Source organism: Macrobrachium nipponense, chromosome 13 (genome assembly GCF_015104395.2).
Source record: "Macrobrachium nipponense isolate FS-2020 chromosome 13, ASM1510439v2, whole genome shotgun sequence".
Lineage (NCBI taxonomy): Eukaryota > Metazoa > Arthropoda > Malacostraca > Decapoda > Palaemonidae > Macrobrachium > Macrobrachium nipponense.
Window position 1 is genome coordinate 36,354,007 of NC_087206.1, and position 22,954 is coordinate 36,376,960.

The following is a 22,954-nucleotide window of genomic DNA, read 5'->3' on the forward strand; positions in this document are numbered from 1 at the left end:
AAACTATATCTGTAATTTTAGGAGACAATATCGATATTGGCCCTGTTATGAGTTTGTTAAAGGCTTGTGGATTGTATAAAATATCTTGTAATTCTATATAGACAATTTTTTTTCTTATCTTATTTATGGGAGCTTTTAATTCCATTAGAAATCAAATGTATCGATTTTACTTTTTAAACATCGATTATTATTGTATCTATTTTAAACTCGCTGTTTACACAATTCCCATTAAACTGATTACTTATATAATTTCCATTAAACTCATTATTTCCCATTTTCATTCATTGTCATCATAGCGCTGAATGACTCTGTGGGTCCCAGTGCTTGGCTTTATTCCTAAACAACATATTCCATTCCATGATGGAGGAAACGTTTCTGTCGGCCAGTTTATAACAAAGGAAAGGCAAGCGGAAGGAAGACAAGTACGCCTACTTCAAACGAAGATGCAGACTAGCTAGTTTTAAAAATGAAGAACGGTTGTAGGTATCAGCATCTGCGATGATTACCCCCGCCAGCAACGGGGCTATCGAAGTTTCTGTAATCCCACTTCATTGTCCATAAGATGTTTCTACACGTTCTTGATGATGGACTTCCGTGCAGTTTTGCGGAAGGGTCGGGGCCTTTGAGATGTGGTGAGTCGGCGTGGAGTTTCATGGATTTAGACTTTCCAAATACGTTAGCCTTTTCCGTGTGCAGCGATTTGAACGTCCGTCAAGAGCTAAAATCGGTTCGCGTGCCGTCAGTTCCACGCTTATCTTTCTTTTCGATTCTATTTCAAAGTCGTAATTTTTTTTTTTATGCTACCACCTGTGAAAATCCATAACGTGGCAACGTGCACGCAATGTTAGTTTACTTTAAATTCTATAAATTTGTCTTTACTCTGACGATTTTATGCATGTACATCTCTACTGAACTGATGACTATACCCGACTCTGGTATAACTTACTGATTGATCTTGCTTGTTGACATACGGAAGGGAGGGATTCCTTCATCTGAACGAGAGAGAGAGAGAGAGAGAGAGAGAGAGAGAGAGAGAGTGTTTATCATTTTTTCAAGGCCCATGCCGTCTGTTTGCGTGTCTACGAATCATGAATGAATGAAATGCTTCCACGCTACATCTAGCGAAAAAGCGATATATAGTTTTTTGTAAGCGCCTGTATAACTATACCGATTGATTGCATTGGAGGTTTTCTTTTTTAAACACAATAACCAACTTTGTACAACTGTAATAGGATAATAACTTATTAAATAATATGAAGTGTTCATGACGGATTAACTCTAAAATGCAAATTATACATAATACGCACGAGGTTACAAACCTCTTCATGATAATGTTTTTCGCGAGAATATTTTTATGAAAGTTTGTTTGTATGTTACCGTGTTATGTATTAGCTGATGCTTCCGCTCTACTTTTGTTTTTACGGGCTACTGTATAAGCAAGAGCCCGTGCTGGCATAAGGTCAGCTGAATCTAAAACAACATACTTTTGTCTTGTTTTGTTTTGTGAAGGCCTACATATTTTATGTACACTATTTTCCAGTAATCTTGATTATTTATTTATTAATAATTTGTTGATTTTTCCGATATGGGGATGTCGTTTACAGCTATGTCTACTAGTACATCTTTATTTGCTTTGAATTTTTTACTTGCGGCACTTTCGTTTCTTTTCATTTGTCAAGGTTCGATGAAACAAAATGTTTACCGATTAGACAAGGATTCATTCCGGTCTTCCTCCCCCAATGTGCTGTAATGAGGATATGTTTCACCTACTTTTGTTTTGGTTTTCTTAATCTGTTACGATTTTCCCTCTCGCACATTATATGTCGATGTCATCTATACTACTGCTGCAGACATCTGCAGGTCTGTAGACAGAAGAAGGAATGCAACATTTCTGACCACTGGCCGAGTTAGTTACTCGTATTACTCAAGAACCAAAGCTTACTAGCCTCGACCGACGGAAAGGCTGGAATGCTTCCCAGATTCGCTCACACCCGTCAGTTTTTTCCTGCCATTCTGTAGACCTTGATCAAATGATCACAGAAAGCGGCCGATCGAATTAAGTAAAATTCTATAGAGGGCCGGGCTGTAGGTTAAGGAAGAACCGATCAGACTATGACATAAGTCCGGATTCTGATGCAGTTCCAAGGGTTACCTTCGGCGTTAAAGGAAATTGTATGCGTTCCGAGTTATTCGTCTCCATATGGAGAAAATAGCGTTGTTTATAAACTCCGACTAAATTAGCACAAATTCCTAATAAATAAAGAAATTCCTTCTATCAGCGGATGAGGTTCGTCCCTAACACAGGATGGTTCTCTGAAAAAAATTATCATTATTTCTATTTCGGCTGTTTCCCTGTACGGGGTCATAAGTGTAGTTTTTGCTTAATTCCTTCTAGACAAAATCTTTGTGTGTCCCATTCCCATGATTTCATGGGCCTTCATAATGGCCTTCGTCCTGTTTCTTCCATACAGCGTTTCATCATTTCTCATCACATGTCTAAACCATCTGTCCTGGAGATCTCACAGTTTACCAGCCATTAAACACCAAATCTCAACCGGAGTCCGCTCAGCGGTTAGGATTTTTCCACCGCACTCCAACCATAAACCACTTTGAAACTACTTTTTTTTTTTTTTTTTTTTTTTTTTTTATCAATATTCAAAACTACTGGGCGATTGTAGTGGCCGGGCATAACGCACTCGTAAATTAATGCTCTATTTAACAGAAAATTACCATTTTGACATGTTGTCAATGTTTTTTTTTTTTTTCTTACATTTCCTAAGGCTTTCATATCCATAAAAATGTGGTGCTCAACTTCCCTCTTTTTCGCATTTGCTCTAATACATTTTGGTCATAAAAAATATAATTTCCCGTGTATATATTTTGCAATCTTGAGCATACCTTGTACTGCTTTTTACACTCGATACACAGCAATTCTGCGTTCGCTCCTTTACCTTTCCCACAGCATTCGCATGGCTGTTGTCTTGTTAGTGAGGCCCTTTTCTTTTGCCTTCGCTCCAGTTACTGTGAACTTTGTCTTCCTAAGTCAATTCTCAATCCTCTCTCTCAGTTGCCGAGAGCTTTCCTTCCTGCACTTCTCTGTGGATTCCTCTATGACCGCGATAGACAGCCTGGGAACCGGGACTGATCTTCGATGGACACCAACATCTGTCTCAAATTGGTTTCATGCCACCTACCACTGTTTTCATTCCCAGTCTTTCGTGGTGCCCATCTTCTTACATAGAGGTCTGCTTGCTTTTTTACATTTTTCTTCCAGGCTAGATAATGGGGGCGCAAGCAGTTGTAAATATATTTCCTCTTTCCCAAAACAATAGAGCCAAATCTTAGTAGGTTTGTACAGGAAAACTATCTTTTCTTTTAATATGACAATGGTATGTATGTATGTATGTACGAGTATGTCTGACTGTATGTATGCACCAGAAAGGAAGTAAAATATCGGTTGTTTTTTCTAGGCAGCTGACATCTATTAAGGAAACAAAAGCTTCCCGGTCTTGCTATGTAGCACATCTGCATACGAGAAAAGCACCTCCTCTTATACAATGTCACCTGGCCCCTACAACCTACCGACCTTATTGACTTCCTGATTACCATTCTTTTTTTTTAATGTCTTGCTCGTAAAGGAAAGAATAAATTTTTTTGTTTTGTTTTACTCATATTTCATGAAGCGTCAAGGGCGTTCGTGACGGGAGCTTCGAGAAAATCTACTCTTCCTTCATGGAAAAAAAGCAAAGAGGAATATAATGGACGTGAAGGTATGTTATTACTGCTTTGAGGACCCCTAGTTTGAAATACAATAACGCTATAAAGATTTTTTTTTTCTGTTTTATTGACCTTCCTCGATAGTGGGTCTCCGAGTGCGGTGTGGAATACAATATCTGTACGTCAAACCACACAGAAAAGGTGGTTTTAAGATTCCTATTCTCATGATTCAATTTCGAGCTAAAGGAGACCTAAGATCTAACCAAAAGCAACATGGCAATTCCACTGCAGTGCTGCTAAATCAGGAGATCCGAATGCGACCTCGAAAATGATGGCTCATCTGTGTCTGGCGGCAATGTTATCACACAATAAACACCTTTGATTTCATGGAAATTCTGTAGAACCCACAGCCATTTAGCAGCGCAAATAGATCGAATAATCACCTGTCAGAATACTGAGCTTTTCACCTACAGATGCCATCGTCTCTGCCGTTCAATAATAAAGCAGATCTCCCAAAGGCGACTATCATTAAGGTCGTCTTGGTGCAAAAGAATGCATTATCGGCTGCCTTCCTTGTGGCACAGATTCCACTACATTACACGACTCATAAAAGCTTTTCTTTTATGGACCCAGAAAATACATTACATTATATACGGTCAAGTGAGATGTTCCTTGTTCATATATATACATTATTGAAAAACCTGAGGCCACATCATACTCCACGTGTTTTCAGCTGATTTAGTGACTGGGTTCACCCGAAGACTTGGATTATAATTGTAGTGGTATATGTGGCATTAGCTAGTAATTTGAGGTAGATGTGCTCTACACACACACACATACACACACACACACACACACACACACACACACACACACACACACACATATATATATATATATATATATATTATATAATATATATATATATATATATATATTATATATATATATGTATATACATATATGTTATATACCTATATATATATATATATATAGATATAATATGTATATAATATATGTTATATATCCTATATTATATATATATATCTATATATATATATATATAATTATATATATATAGATATATATGTATATTACATATAGTTATATATACTATATATATATATATATATAGATAATATAGATATATATATATATATTTATATATATATAGAATTATAGATATATATGAATCACTGACCGGCTAAAACTATCTAAGAAGCAGAGAGACACCCGACGCTTCGAACGCCAAACCATTGAATCAGCAAAAAGAACCCCGAGTTGCCTGTGACATAATTATAACCCCTTTTCCTACCAAAAAATATATGTCTAAGTAGTCACCCGTCTCTTCGTTAGCATACCTACAGCCTATAAAATGTATAAAAAGCTTCTTAAATGCTGCCACCAATAACTATAACCCCCCCCTAACAAAACTACACAAATGACAACTCTTACCTGTTGGTAGCAGGTGCCCTCTCTCTGCAAACATTGTCAACTATGCTAATAAGCTCACATAAATACAATAATATGTTATTTATTACCCAAAACAGATGAACATAAAATAGAACAAAATGATTAATAAGTCATGATTTTAAAAAACCCAAGTCTGCCCCACAAAGAACTATAAATTATCATTCCACTCTCCTGGATTAGTCTAAGTAATCACTCCATAGTCTCAAATTGTCAACTGCTACATTTTAAGTCAGGCTTAGAGAATCCCGTTTCTGGAACAGTGATATGGGACCCATCTGTAACAAGAGATATATTCATTATATTCCCTACTATACAATGTTAAATAAATGTATACACTTCACACTTCTCTCTTTTCAAAGGCAACTGTTTCTAAGTCATTTAAATATGTGCCATACCTTGAGATGGGCTTTTCCTCAACACCTGGTGTCGTCTCGACCGTCTTTCTTCTTATCTCAAAGGAATGTGTCTTTCCCTTAAGTGCCTCGAGCGGCCGGACCTGTTATGCACGTATAAACGAATGTACATATCTACCACAACCCAAAATCGCCCGTGGCAACAGCCTGAACAGCCAACAGCCCAAAATGCACACACATCAGATTCCTTCGTCCAAGGAAGGCTATCTCTAGGCGCACCTTGTCTTCAAGCCAGGGAAGCTGACACAACATGTAATTCACTAACACATCAATTCATACCTATAATATATATATATATATATCATAATCCTTTCACGTAAAAAACTGCCAACAGAAACAGAAACACACCATGATCCTCATTGAAGAGCGATAAATAATAAATATATTACCTCTGTGATTCCATATGCGAGGAGAGCCATTATACGTATAAACTGACAAGGAAATTGTTCACTGAAGTGATTTGGATGCAACTGCCGTTTTCTTTTAGTCCGGTCGTTGAGCTGAAAACAGTGAGCCTGCTCAGATGCTTGTATAAAGTCACTAGAAAAATGACCCATGATTCTGCCATTTTTTTACCCCAAGTCAAAATGGCGGCAGCAGCTATGCAGTCCAAACTTTGTGGCAGCCGAAAAGCAAGTTTTATAGCTCATCTGAAAAGAAATTTAATGGAGATGCATTTTCATCTGAACAATCATGACCCTAAGATAACTACATTTCAAAGTACATGCTATTAAGTAAAGGTGTTTTTCACCATAATTTATGGCTGAACTGTCTTATTTTTCTTTGAGATGGCAGCTCGAAGCGAGATGGAGGATTCCTTAAAATGTGCGTTATGTAAGAGTGGATTCGCAGGAGCAGTTGTAGTTCACCAGAAAGGTTTGACAACAGTGATCAGAGTTGTGGAGAAAGAAACATGGAAGGTTTGAAGAAGATTTTGCAACAAACTGAAGGCGCTTCTAAAAACATTCTTGTTCATCATGGCTGCCGTCGAAGCTTTGTGGACAAACAAAAACAATCTGATGAGGGAACTTTTCCAGTAAACAACTCAAGATCATCTTTGGAAATTTCTTTTAACAGGAAATGACATTGCTTTTTGTACAGAGAAAAGGCTGACTTGCGACACCGAGAGGCTCTAAGAGGTAATGTCATAATTTACTTTCTTAATTTTATCTCTATCTCGGTGTCGCAAGTCAGCCTTTTCTCCACACAAAAGGCAATGTCATTTTCTGTTCAAAGAAATTTCCAAAGATGATCTTAAGGTTTTTACGAGAAAAGTTCGTTTGCCCACAAAGCTTCGACGGCAGCCATGAGGAACAAGAATGTTTTCAGAAGCGCCTTCAGTTTGTTGCAAAATCTTGTTCAAACCTTCCATGTTTCTTTCTCCACAACTCTGATCACTGTTGTCAAACCTTTCTGGTGAACTACAACTGCTCCTGCGAATCCACTCTTACATAACGCACATTTTAAGGAATCCTCCATCTCGCTTCGAGCTGCCATCTCAAAGAAAAATAAGAAAGTTAAGTCAAAAATTATGATGAAGAACACCTTAATTAACAGTATATACTATGAAATGCAGTTATTTTAGGGACACGTTTTGAGATGAAAATGAAATCTACATTAAATTACTTTTCAAATGAGCTATAAAACTTGCATTTCGGCTGCCACAAAATTTTGACCGCATGGCAGCTGCCGCCATTTTGAATTGGGGTAAAAAATGAGGTTCCCCCATGGCAGTCATGGGGGCTTTTATTCTGGTGCCTTTATACAACCATCTGGTCAGTCTGACCAATTTTTAGCTTGATACTATTATTTCCTGGGTCAATTTCAGTCTTGGTAACTGTTGTTAAGTTCTTCATTTATAACTCTCGTGGAAATACTTGAATAACTGAGGTCTCTATCTGTCGTAAGTGAATAACAACTGGTAAGCTAATACTCAGAGAGCGAGTGTGACTGTAACTGATCGTGATGGCTTTGATTTGATTTGATTTGAATTATATAGATTTTTGGCATTATGCCAAGCACTGGGGCAACTAAGGCCACACAGCGCCGAAACAGGAATTGACAGTAAAAGGTTACCAAGGTGTTACAGGAGAGGGTGGACAATAAGATTGAAGAAAGAATATGAACGGAGGTACAGTAAAAGGAATGAAAATAGTTGCAGCTAGGAGCCGAAGGGACGCTGCAAAGAAGTAATGCCTACATTGCACCGAATGAGGTGCACTGACGGCACTACCCCTCTACGGGGCTGATCGTGATGGCTACTGAGATAATGCTTCTTTAAGAAGTAACTCGACAACGACAACAACAATAATAATAATAATAATAATAATAATAATAATAATAATAATAATAATAATGGAGTTCGAAGGTGGAATACAGCATCTAAATTTCCCTTCATATCTGCGCTATCACTGATTTTGGGCACTGGTTCTATTTGGACCGGTTCTACTTGTCTTAGAGTAATGAACGGCTTGAGAAAAGGATGAACTGTATGGTACTTATGAAATCTGTGAAACAAAAGCTTTGCAAGAGAGTACCACGAGTGAAGGTCGTCAACTTTCATTAATTTTCGTTCGGAAAGATGGCAAAAAGGCTTCACGTGTCCCTCGTTCAGCTCTGGCGAACCTGGCGACCAAAATAGTCATCAAGACGATAGTTATACGATAATATTTTAGTTCACGGGGTCACTGTAGGAGCTGATCGAATATTAAAAGTTTTTCTAGTATACTGTGGCGATAAGTATACATATACATAGGTATTATTACGCGAAATTACAAGGCTCATAAAATTAAAGATAACAAAAATATTTCACAAATTTCGACGAACAGTATTCTATTCTAGACCAATGTCGGCCTTCTGCATTAATTTTGCTTTTACTGGATATAATTCCGAAAACATGTTAGATTAGAATAAAAGACATTGTAATTTTTTCTACACATTTCACTGTCATTAGTATGAAACTGCCTTCGATCGGTACTGTGTTCCATTAATAAATTCTTACGTAGCAAATAAACAAATATGTCTTGATTGCCAGGTTTGGTAATTGGACTGGCATCTGCCTTCCTGGCAGATGGGATGCAAGAGACACAGATCCTGAAGCTTCCTGAACGGCAGAATTATAACTCATTCAACCAAAGGTAAGATCATTCAATGTTAATACGTGCATCATTATCCATCCCCAGTAGCCTGTCAATGTCATTACATACATCAGATCCATCCCCAGTAGCCCGTCAATGTTGATAAGTATATAAGACCTAGGAAAGCGATATGAACGGCGATAAGTTACAGGGGTCGAAGATACGTAATTAAGTTAGTTATTCTGATTATTCATGATGGAAACTCTAACCACTTGTCTTAGAAAGACCGAGTTTTCGGAGCTCTAGTTGATTGAGTCGGAGCAAGACGCACCAACCATAGCGCATGCGCCTTGTATCACAAAAATACCATTCGAGATACAAGTGAGTACATAATATTGCTTCTGAAAATGTTCTTTTTTTCCTTGTATTTCATGATTATAGCCTCTTCAGTTTTCTCTCCTACTAATAAAGGTGTTCATAATTTATTTGTTCACCATAAAAATGTTATTTAATGGAAAAAAGGAATAACTAAAATGTATGAAAGGTGCTCCGTGGAATGGCGAGTTTTTAATATGGTTGAAATTATAATAAGAATAAGAGTTCTTCGACTACATACATATATACATATAACACGTATATATAATATATATATATACACACACACACATATATGTATATATATATATATATGTGTGTGTGTGTGTGTGTGTGTGTGTGTTTGTAAATAAATTCTAATGTTAAAACAGGATACGTCTCAAGCATAAAAGGCTCATTAAAACACTGGTTTAAAGCTAAGGACAATATTTCGGTGGACTCACTTCCACCCTTACCAAGTAGTGATAAGAGCGGAAGTCATATATATATATATATATATATATATATATATATATATATATATATATATATATATATATATATATACCACAGGAAAATGATAGTCAGAAATCCAAGCGCTTTTTCGTCTTTACCCAGACATTGTCAGGAACGAATGAAATACAATTGGAGAGAAAGTTATCAGGTAAACAACAGATCAAAAATACCAGATGGTTAATTGTCAAAAAGGTAAAAGTTAAAGAGATAATCCGGGATTATCGGATATCACACGGTCACAAACCAAAACATAGATTTAACCCTAACAGAAACTACAAAGTATCCGTACAGTCCAAAGCATGTAAAAACTGAATATATTAATTTTGTTGCTTATATTTATCTACAACTTTTTTCATTTTGAAGGCATCAAGTTTAAATAAGCCAAGACTTAAATTTAGAACATTTCTATTATTTGACTTGATGAAACAAGATTCAATGATATTCCTTTTAACTGTGTCATTACATGGGATTAAGGCTCTTGCTTGACTCCAGTTAATAGGATGATCTAAATCTCTCATATTTACGAATAATGCATTCGATATTTGCCCAGTTGTAGATAAATATAAGGAACAAAATTAATATATTCAGTTTTTACATGTTTTGGACTGTACGGATACTTTGTAGTTTCTGTTAGGGTTAAATCTATGTTTTGGTTTGTGACTGTGTGATATCCGATAATCCCGGATTATCTCTTTAACTTTTACCCTTTTGACAATTAACCATCTGGTATTTTTGATCTGTTGTTTACCTGATAACTTTCTCTCCAATTGTATTTCATTCGTTCCTTGACAATATCTTAGTAAAGACGAAAGTCCTTGGATTTCTGACTATTCGCTTATTTAATGAATTCACGTGCATCTACTGTGATTTTTTAAAATATAATATATAATAATATTATTATATATATTATATATTATATAATATAAATATTATTAATATAAATATATATATTTATATATATATAATATATATATATATATATATATATATATATATATATATATAGATATATATATATATATATATAAATATATATATATATATATATATATAAATATATATAATATATATATATATCATATATATATATATATATAAACTTCAGTTTTTCCAACAGCACAGTCGGAACCATGAAATTCAACGCGATAACGCAGTTCCCCTCGACCAGCTTTATTAAGAAAACCATGATGCCTGACACGATGACACAGTTCCTCGATTTCCTCATTTCGAAGTCACCTATGCATCAAATGTATCTTCTCTACGATGACAATTTCAAAGGTTTGAAAACTGCTCGTTTCATTGTCTTGGCAGAAATAGGTGTCCCGAAAATTCATGTTCCGGCGAGAGAGAGAGAGAGAGAGAGAGTTTCATTTGTAGTTCTTCCGACGTGTGTTTACTATATTGCTTTATCTAAGCTTAGATAACCATGTTCCCTGGGCTCTACATTTCAACCGGAAAAGAGGCTTACTTTATATAAAACATTCGGGAGATTTTGGCTATTCTGTGAAGCACCAGAGGGTTCCTGGTAACATCAGGGACCAAAGCATCTTTTAATCAAATTGCTTTGGATTGGGCTTCAAGAAAGGCACACTACAAAGTTCTTACTTCCTACAACTCCATGAAGATACCGAATCTATCCTTGGTTTATGGTTAAATTTAGAATGGATTCCGTATCTTCAAGGAGCTTTCTAAAGCATGAACCTTACTGTGTGTCTTTTTTAACAGAACTAAATCAAAATCATTCGATTAAAAGAACCTCCGGAATTGACGGAGGGAATCTCTGACGCCTGGTGCTGCCAGGTTCTGTAGAAATGTGGAAGAGACAGGGCACCCCTTCTGACTAATCTGCCTCCCACCCATTTCATGCAGGGCATTTGTCGTTGAATGATGATTTTTTAAATTGTTGAATGCATGGCATGGTGGTCAAAATGAGTGTAATATATTTCTTTTTAAGAAGCCGATAGTGTTGGCACCCTGGTACTACACTCATCTAGCTCAGTTCAAAAGGGAACACTGAAAGAAAGGGTAAATAAAGGAAAAGAGTAAAACTCCTAATACCGGTAGATCATAAGACAGGAGATTCTCAGCAAAAATAACAAGGCATGATCCGACCTCCAGCTTACTCAGAACACGTGAAAGATTTTGCCCCCACACATATGCTGTAAACATTATATTCCTAACTTTTAATGTAAATCAAAACGTGCTATATTCTACGGTCAAACGAAAATTAAAATAAATAAAAGCTATATTTTATTATAAATAATTTTTCTGTTCTGTTTAACATACACATTATTTTTTACATTTTCATTCTAATGAATAAATCATAAATATCCTTTCCTACAATTCCTGTATCTTTAACTCAACGCAAAACACATTTTTCAGGCCTTTTAAGGCTCTTTCATAGACCTTTCCTACCCCGCCTAACAAGAACAAAAACACCAACAACAATAACAAAGTAGTTTGTAGGCTTACTCCCCAAGTAAGCGGAAAAAATTCCAAGTGCATAACTGCGCTTTGAACATCGAAACTGATTGGTGCTGATATCAAATGACTAAGCTTTGGGGAAATGAAGTTGGGATAGTTCTGAAACGTAATTAGATTGACCATGATCTCAAAAATAAAAATTTTCAGGTGTGGACAACCTTTTGAAGTCATACTCGGGAAGTGGGACCAAGGTCACAGTGACCGAGATCTCTTCTGGCCTGAAGGAATTCGCTGATGCCGTGAAAGCTCCGCTGACGGGCACCCAAGTGGGAAGGAGGCACCTTTTGCTCATTTGTTCGAAAGAGAATGTTGCAAAGACGTTTGAAATGGTGAGTAGAACACCTAAACATTATGCACTCACAAACAAGAGACAACATCTACTGCATTTTTATTAATACTATTATCATTATTGGAGGAAGACCTTCTTTGATGCAAACTTCGTTGAAAAGAATGACAACTCTGTATGCCGTTGAGCTTTTATGTTAACATTGAAAGAAGGTGAATGGAACCAGGGGGTACTTGCAGGGAATTATAATCATGAAGATTGTTACATTGTTTTCAACAGTTGTAGCTTACAAAGGAGGAGCAGGTGAAGTTGCATTGGCAGCTACAAGCATTAAATACATGCATAAAGAAAAAAAACAAATTATATCATTTTATTTTCAGTGTCTATATCAATATTTTACTTGTGCGTGGGTACATATTGTTATAAAAATCTGATTATAGCTTTGACATTTACACATTATTCTATACAAGGGGGCACGTGACCAGGCGTCACCCACCCCTTGAATCCGCCACTGGGTGGTCCATGCCACTGTTGAGGATTGTGGTGATCCTCATCTGCTAGTGTTGGAGGGCATTACTGTGTTCCCTCGTGAAGGGTTGGTGCACTGCCCTTTTTGTATGAAAGGAGGGCAATCCTCATGAAAAGGAGTCATTATCATACCAATGTTAGAATGGTGGCATCCAGTCTCATGCCACAGTACTGACAGACCACTCGTCTCCTCTTCATGGGATGGCTGCTAACAGAGAAGCTGTTCTTCAAAAGGCACTAGGAAGTCATCTGATCCTTATAATAGATCATAAGGTCAACTGTTGTGTCTACCTCAGCAGGGATTACGCATTGGTGAAAAGACTCTCTACATCTAATGAAGATAACTTGGTACAGCAAGGTGCATGGCCTATTGAGAAATTCTATGGAAGATGCAATGCAAAGTTCATTAGGGATGTAAGGTGTTAGAATTTTATTGAATGTCTTGGCCATTTGGTAAGTTGGCATTGGGCACTGACTGATTATGGGGCATACAGGGTTGTTATCTTTTTACGTTGTCATAGATGTAGCCAATGTCACAGTCGCCCATAATTTTGGGAAGGTGCAAAGCATCTATGGCAGTTCTAATTCGTTCAATTATGCTGTTTGCTTCCCTCCTGACTTCGTCAACAGGATTCCTCAAGTGGCTGTAGTACGAACCACGCTCCAACAAAACCTTCACCAGGAGGAGAGGCTGAAGTTCATCAAAGGTGCTGACTGGGCCACGGTCTTCCAGGGAAAAGATGAAGTCGAGGAGAACCTCAGTGTTAGTACATTTATACCAGGCCTAGGTTTCTCCAAGATATGGCAATTTAATGCCATCTGGAGTAAAGCATGTTTGGCGGCAAGGGCCTGATAGTTGAAGAGGTTGAAATATGTATCACTCCTCTTCGCAGGGATACAAAAATGGTTACATATACATTGCACAAGCTTCTTGTGAACTTTGCACCAACGACACACATATTCCCTGTCCCGAAGATACTTAGGGGCAAAGATAATTTCAATCTTATTAGGATGCACTTCTAGGGCATTGGAGTCCTGCTCAAGGTGCTTCAGGTGTGTGTCCCAGAACATCTTTGTTTTTTTACTGCCAATTGGCAATGGGTAAATTGGCAAGGGAACTGAAGTGTGTAGCCAGTATTTCTGGCTTTAGGGTCATGAAGCCGTAGATCAGAATATTTTGCAACAAGATCCTCTTTGAGGCAAAGTTTGTTGAAAAGAACGGCACTCTGTATGCCCATGAGCTTATATTTTGCCTTCTCAACTTGATGTAGAAGTTTCATGCAGGAAATAAATATTCCCTACATGTACCCCTAACACTATTCTCTTCCTTTCAAGGTAGCAAGAACTACCAAAGTGTCAGAATAACAAATGAACTTCAGACTGCTGCTTTATAATTTACCTGCGGAAATGAAGAAACTTTTATGCCAAGCTGACAAAGCAAAATATAAGCTCAACAGCACATACAGAGTTGTCACTCTTATTAAAGACCTTCGCCTCATAGGTCTTCTTCCAAGATATTCTGATCTACGGCTTCATGACACTAATGCCAAAAAATCCAGGGACACAGCAATTTTGTTGCCATCTCGTCCATTGATAGTTGACAATCAAGAAACATGAACAGGATCAGATGTTCGCCCACTTGAAGTGCCTCAGGTAGGACTGGGATGCCCTCAGAGTGCATCCCAATAAAGCTGAAATCCCCCTTGCCCTTGAGTCTCTTAAAGACAGTTCATCGGCACACACTTCACATGAAGGATGATGACCATCTTCATATCCATGCAAGGAGGGGCAACATGCATTTCAACCTCACCGACTACCAGCCCTCTGCAATCAAACATGTCTTACCCCAGATGGGGTTTAAATGCCACGTCTAGGAAAAATGTGTGGCACCAAACATGTTGAAATCTAGGTTTTCCTTGACGCCATCATTTCCAAGGATGACTGCCATCATCAGTACCTCCGATGAACTTCGTCTCCTCCTGGGGAGGCTTTGATGGAGCATGGCTCATATTGTAGCCACTTGATGACAGGAGATGAGATGGGTCGCCAGAGGACTTCAAGAAAGAGAAGACCGTGAATTGCCATGCAGATAAAAAAAGCTGCCTTCATCCTGATTAGATAACAGCAAGTATCTCAGGAAGCTTGACGAAATTCATGGAGATGCACCCATGTTTCACTGAAGTACAAGGAATCTTATCAACAGCATCAGGAGGGAATCAACCACATTATTGAAAGAATTAATGCTGCCATAGATGCTGTACACCTTCCCAAGATTACAGGCGACAATAGCAACTTAAACGCATAAAGCAAATAACCCCCTATGCTCCATAATTAGCCAGTGTCTAATGCTGACTTACCAACTGGCTAAGACATTCAATAAAGTTCTAACACCTTGCATCCATATTGAATTTTGTATTGTATCTTCTGTAGACAGGATATGCACTATGCCATCCCAAGTTATCATCACTTTGTTGGATGCTGAGTCTCTTCACCCATGCGTCCATCAATGAAAACCATAAGGATGATCCTTGACAAGGTCTACAATGACGAATCCTTCTCTACTTTAAACATCCCTGAAGAGTCCCTCCACCACCTGCTGGAGATCTGCATGAAAGAGACTCCTTTCATCAACCAAAAATGATAATTATTGATTCAGATCGACAGTTGACCTTGGTGTACTGTTTGCGAACTTCTACATGGACGTTACTGAGCAGCGCATCTTCAGCAGAATCTCAAAGCTTGCCCTGTATGTTGCTGATGAGGTACAGCTGGAGAAACTTTGTCTAACATTTGAAGAAAAATCAGTCTTCCATCTCACATGCCAGAAAGCTGTTAACAATACTATCCCTTGTGTGTTACCAGCACTCACCACAGCTTTGAGACAAAGGTCTACAGGAAACAATCTGCCATCAGGGCTCTGTCTCAGTGGCAATGGAAAGTCCCCAGGTGAATTCAAAACATCAGTAATAAATGCATACATTAGCCATGCCCTGTCCTACTGCTCATCCTGGTGTGCCACCTCTAACAAACTTGAATACACCACCCACACACTAGTTAACAACAGATATTCTTACTGTCAAGTACTAAGGGTGCTGAGGAAAGGCATTGATAGGTGGTATCATTGGGTGAGCCATGCACCCTGGGGAGGTAAAAGGACCATAAAATTATTCTACAGGGTATGCACGAACACAAGTGTATAAGAAGGACAAGGCAGCCCTGAAGAACATCATCTGGGCTCGTGTAACCCTTGCCTAAGTAGACACAGCAGTTGGTCGTACCATCTATTATCAGGATCAGAAGACCGTCCAGTACCACATAAAGAACAACTCCTCCATCAGCAGCCACCCCATTTAGAGAACAGGAATGGTCTAACAATACTATGCCTATTAGAATGTATGCCGCCACTCTTACAATGGTATGACAATGAATTGCCTTCCTCAAGGGATCGCCTTCCATTCATATGTAAGGGCATTGTACCAACACTGCATGAGGGAACATAACATGGCAATGGCCCCCAATACCAGTAGATATTAAGGATTACCATAATCGATGGTGACATGGACCAAAGCCACAAGTAGGACCTCACCATTCTTTGGTGGAAACCTACTCTAAATGTTACTCGGGAATCCCCCTCCTGCCAATCGCCATTGTTCCTGAGACAACGCTACAGGTGATGTCCCTTCCAAGCCACAAGCAGAGTCCCACAGAACCCACCAATCAGCACTAACATCGGGTAGCAAGACTCGCAGCCAATAGAACTCCTTGAATGTGGCAGACTCTTAAAAACTCGCCCCCTTGTAAACCAGTTTTCAGGTATAAATATTTCCTGCATGTACCCTTGGTGCCATTCAACTCCTTTCTATAGTAGCAAGGACAGCCAAAGTACTGGAATAATGAATGAACTTCGGACAGCTGCTTTATACTGTAATTTACTAGCTGAAAGGTTAAGTTATGATGGTGAACTATAAACAGAATGACATACAGAGTGCCGTTATTATGATTATTATATTATTAGAAGTAGTAGTAGTCATAGTGGTAGTCGTCGTCGAAGTAGACCATCATTTATGTACTGCTATGACAACTATATTTTTCATTTTTCTTGATAGAATTAAATAGAAATTTAAATACTGTTGGATGATAAAGTACTTGAGAATACTATAAAAATACTAAAGAATTACCGCTTTATACAAACTATCTCAACCTTTTCTCCATTGGAAGTCTCCTATTGTATATCCATATTAACGATGCAGGTAGCTGCGGAGAACCTCGAGGACCCTTCGAACTGGTGGATCGTTTTTTCTGAGGATGAAGAAGTAGCCAAGATTATCCTCGACGTCATCAGAGAAGGATCTATGGTGAGTAGATGCTTCTCGAGATGCATAATGAGGGATGAATGGATGGGATACCTGGATTTTTATAAAAATCATTGCAACAAAACTATTTTAATCTGATTTTTAGAAAACTGAATTTTGCTGTCATTCAAACACGTGCACTCAAACACGTGCACACACACACACACATACACGTGTCTGTGTGTATGTATGTGTACGAACGTGCATGAGTAGGGGCGCCAGTGCATTTAAAATGTGTATGATTATATCCAACCCAACTGTATACTACTTGAATGTATTAATGTATAATACCTCATTTTGAACTAATAACATCCTTCTAGGTCATCCTCGTCCAAATAACGAAATTGGGTCAATACAACTTACGTGTGTCAACAATACAGAAAAACAGAAAATTCAGGTAAGCTTTCTTTATTATTCAATTCTCAGTTTGCTATCTTAGAAACTCATTTTGCTTAAACTTTGATGAACAACTTTGTAGCTAATCTCCTTGATTCAGTTCTACCAAAGACAAATTATTATTATTAATCATATACTTTAACAAGTAAGCAGAGTTGAAAGAATTGACGACTATGTGGAGAGAACCAAACGGGAGGGAAGAAAAGAGGAAGTCGAAGTCTTCTCTTTTCCAAGGACCAAACAAAATAATTTCCTACCTGAACTCGAACGTACGAGGGGCGCTTAATAAGTAAAGCAACTTAATGTTTTTCTCTTGGCCAATTTTTGTTAAAAAGTTTTTTATATTTTTGTGTGTGACATCCTTAACCATCCCCACATTATGTCAAGTATTTTCATTACTTTTGGATTGGAAACTGCAGTATGGTTAGCCATCAAACAATGACTGAGGTACTATGTTCCAAACAAAGAGCAGTGATAGAATTGTAACAGAAGCTTTTAGAATGTCTACAGAGACTTTGCAGTGGATAGAAGCGCAGTGAATCATTGGGCGAAGTCCATCATCAAAAGAAGAGGGATGAGGAAAACTTCCTGAGCTCCCGCGGCCTGACTAGCCACACACACCTGTGAAGCGTGCAGTGGTAGAACTAAAGGACACTTACTCGAGATAATTTGGGAATCACAATCAAATAGTAACTCGATGCCCAACTTGGCATCTCTGTCGGTTGTCCCGACACAGTTAGTTGTCCACAAGTTAGGATATTCAAAAGTTAGTACCCGCAGGGTTGATCCGCACATTCCACCATCGCAGGCGCCAGGGCGCGGGATATCAGACAGAACTCCTTGCTCTTCATCTGATGATGATAGACACTTCGCCCATCGATTCTCAGTGTTATTATCCACTGCTAGGTCTTTGTAGGCATTCAACAAACGCCTGTGAACATTTGGCATGGTCTCTCTTTTCTTTTCTTTTTTCTGCCAGAAGAAATGCTGTCACTGCTCTTTTTTGTTTGAAACGCACCTCAGTCACAGACGCCCTTCTGATAGTTGTTTATACTGCAGCCGTCCATAAGAAATCAATAAAAATACAAGACATAACGTAGGAATTGTTAAGGATGTCACACAAAGAGTTTAAAGTTTTTAGAATGACCATTGGCAGAGAAAAATATTATGTTACGCCTTACTTATTGAATGCGCATCGTAAATTAAACAGTTATTTACTGCGACAACAAGTTTGAGTAACTTAATTACAAGAAATTCACTTGAAAAATGATTGAACAAATGCAAAGTATTTGCAGTTGAGCGTCCTTTCGAAGGAAATGCTTGGATATATATATACGAGGTCCATTCAAAAAGTATCCGACCTTGGTTCATAAAAGGACAAATAATTCACCAATCAGCAAATTAGTTTTGTGGGAGTTGACAGCACTCTTACTGCGCATGCGTGTAAATTTTAAAAGCTCTAGTGTGTGGCAGTACCCCACTGTGAGGGCTAGAGTGCAGACGTCCAGCACAAGCTCGTCGGATTATCGTCCTTACACAACATGTTGGAGCGCATCGAGCAGCGCTACTGCATTAAGTTCTACTACGACCTTGGTGATACACAAGTGCAAACTATCCAGAAGATTCAGCAAGCCTTTGGCGATGAAGCCATGGGAATAACACAGATAAAGGAGTGGTATAATCGCTTCAAGCAAGGACAAACCTCAGTTGAGAGCAAGCCACGGTCAGGCAGGCCATCCACCAGCAGAAATGAAGAATTCGTTGAAAATGTTCGTCGAATAGTGGAGGACGACCGTCGCATAACCATCAACGAAATTACTGAAGAAGTAGGAATAAGCACAGGATCAGTTCATACAATTTTAATGGAAGATTTGGCCATGCGACGAGTGTCTGCTAAATTCATTCCCAAGTTTCTGGTGGAACAGCAGAAACAACTCCGCCTGGAAATTGCACAAGACCTGCTCGACTGTGCTAACAGTGACTCTGACTTCAAGAAGAATATCATCACTGGTGATGAGACATGGGTGTACGGATATAACCTGGAAAGTAAATTTCAGTCATCACAATGGAAGCATCAGACATCACCAAGACCCAAAAAAGCATGACAGGTTTGCAGCAATGTCAAGGTAATGTTGACATGTTTTTTTGACTCCAATGGTATTGTGCATCATGAATACGCACCAGCAGGACAAACAATTAATAAGGAGTATTATCTGGAGGTTATGAGACACCTTCGAGATGCTGTACGACGAAAACGACCGGAAATGTGGGCGGCACGAAACTGGCAACTGCACCATGACAATGCACCTGCTCATTCTGCCCACTTGATCCAAGCTTATCTGGCCAAACACAACACTCCACTTGTTCAGCATCCTCCGTACTCTCCAGACATGGCACCTTGTGGCTTCTGGCTGTTCCCTAAACTGAAAACAATCCTGAAAGGGAAGCATTTTGAGTCGAGAGAGGAAATTACGAGAAAAACGACAGCAGAGCATCCCAATGTCAACATTCCAGAGATGTTACCAGCAGTGGCAGCACCGGTGGGAAAAGTGTGTGCACTCCCAAGGGGAGTACTTTGAAGGTGATTGAATAAAAAAATTTCAAATGTGCAATTTTTTTTCTTTATGGACCAAGGTCGGATACTTTTTGAATGGACCTCGTATATATATTATATATATATATATATATATATATATATATATATATATATATATATATATATTATATATATTATATTATATATATATTAAATATATATTTTTGCGCTTTTTGACAGTACCCCATAAATCGAGTGAAAGGCAGCTAAAACTTAAGCTACCGCATGTGAGATAATCTATGGGTTGGCCATCCTCGTTTCAATTTCAAACTCTAATGTCTGCAGTCTGTGGCTAGCGACGGATGTGTTTTTTGTTTCCGCCATTTCCCCCCCTGTTCCTCGCGGTTTTTTCTGCATTTTGTGCTGTGTTGTCTGTCTTTGATGTCCAGGAAGGTTGATGGAAGAAAGCAGATATCCTCAATCACTGACCTTCACAAAGCATGTATTCCTGTTCGTGAAATATGTGCGTAGAAGGGGTTATCGAAGCACACTCTTTATTGGTGGATCCATCGGTATGAAGAGGGAGACACCAACACCCTTCCCATCCCAGCCCCGTAAGATCAAGCTGCTACCTTAAGGCTTATACACCATCAGCTTAAGAATCCTCTCACAGCCCGTGAGATCAAGGATAAGAACGTTCGCGTGCTGGGAAATGTAGCCTTGAGGATGGTGCAAGAACGTATCCATGACGACCTCTTGCTGCGATCCTACAAGGATAAGAAGAAGTGCATCCTAACTGCTCAGCAAAAGCAACAAAGGGTTGCTTTTGCAAAAAAGTACTTGGTCTGGGAGCCTACTAAGTGGCGACAGGTGTTGTGGACGGATGAAGCTACGTTCAGTGTGACAGGTAGCGGTGCTAAGAGGGTATGCCGTCCGTATAGCTCCTATCTCCACCTCCCTCAGTACATCTCCGAGACGGTAAAGCACCAACCTAGCCTGATGGTATGGGCTTCTTTTGGGTATGGTGGTGTTGGGAAGTTAGTGTTCCTCCCCAAATATGAGTATATGAACAGGTTTAACTACTTTGAGCTTCTGGGGGATCACTTAGAGGAATCTTTTGAAAACAGTGGCACCAGTTTTTCATGCAAGATGGAGCACCGTGCCACACCACTAAACTAGTGGTCAATTGGTTAAAAGACTGTGACCTGCCCATTTTTAGTGACTGGCCAGGGTCCTCACCTGATTTAAATCCCATTGAGAGCTTCTGAGGCATCATTAAGAGGCAACTTGAGACCTGGGATACCTCTTCTCTCCCAAAACTTGAAGAAGCCATTAGGGAGGTTTGGGAGTCATTGGACCCAGAGACCCTCCAAAATCTTGCAGAAGTCAACAAGCGCCAGGGCAACACAACCAAGTATTAGTGCGGGGGTAATTGTTCCAAATCATATTTTTTCAATGACTAATCCTAAAAAATGTATTTCTTTCAGGGGTGTGGCTTAAGTTTCCACGTGCACACGCACGCACACACACACACACACACACACACACACACACACATATATATATATATATATGTATTATATATATATATATATATATATATATATATATATATATATCTATATATATGAAAAAAAATATATATATATATATTATATATCTATATAGATACATATATATATATATATATTATATATATATATATATATAGATATATATATATATATATATATATTATATATATATATATATGATATATACATATATCTATATATATATATATATAATATATATATATATCTTAATATATATCTATATATATATACATTATATATATATATATATATCTATATTCTTTTTTTTTTCATAATTGTTATTATGTATGTATTACATACTATACATATATGTGTGAATATAATATATTTTATACATACATACATACATACATACTACATACATACATACCATAATACATACATACATACACACATATATATATATATATATATATATATATATATGTATATATATATATATATATATATATATATATGAGAGAGTGAGAGAGAGAGAGAGAGAGAGAGAGAGAGAGAGAGAGAGAGAGAGAGAGAGAGATTTGTCAAAATCAGTGCTTAGATGATTTTCAGGAGGCTATTAAATGTTCAGAATGTATTTGAGGCCTTTGATATATTTTCGTTACATCGGACATAATTTCGTTACATCGCTGCATCGGATTATGAAGAAAAGTTGAGCAACTCCTCTCACATAATCAGCAATGAGCTTCTCCAGGATAAACTTTTTCACATCTTCAGTTCTTCGCCATCCACCCTCTTTGATGCATTCCTCCAAATTCCTTGCACGCGCGCGAAAGGAGGGGAACATGAGCTAAGGCACATAGTTAAGTTATTTTATTGACAAAATATACAACTATTAGTACAAATTTCCCTAAAAAGACACATAATACAAAATATACAAAGTAGACAGTAATCTTTTTGTTCTTGCAAGTACATGGCCTGCAAAGAAAAATGCAACACCAAGTACAAATATAAGATTCTAAAAAACGAAAAGGAACTTAGTATAGAGAAAAACGGAGTCACATAACTATCATTTTTCTGAAAATCAATCATTCATAAACATCGCATTATCAATATCAATTTCTATCACACATAATGCTTGAAATAGACCATCTTCAGCATACATTAGAGCGCTGTTTACAGTCATTTCCATGCTAAAATAACTATGCAAACGAAAGCGTCAGTGACGCTCACAATTAGTCTCGAATCCCTGATCGTTTCAATTCGCAGTTTCCAAGACGTCGGCGC

General features: G+C 38.0%; 1 protein-coding gene across 1 annotated transcript; it reads left to right on the forward strand.

The window, feature by feature from the left end:
- Nucleotides 1-19,137: 19,137 nt before the first annotated feature.
- LOC135225295 (protein GVQW3-like) lies at nucleotides 19,138-19,701 on the forward strand. Its single transcript, XM_064264624.1, has one exon. It carries the CDS (start codon nucleotides 19,138-19,140, stop codon nucleotides 19,699-19,701), a length of 564 nt encoding a protein of 187 aa, XP_064120694.1.
- Nucleotides 19,702-22,954: the final 3,253 nt, after the last annotated feature.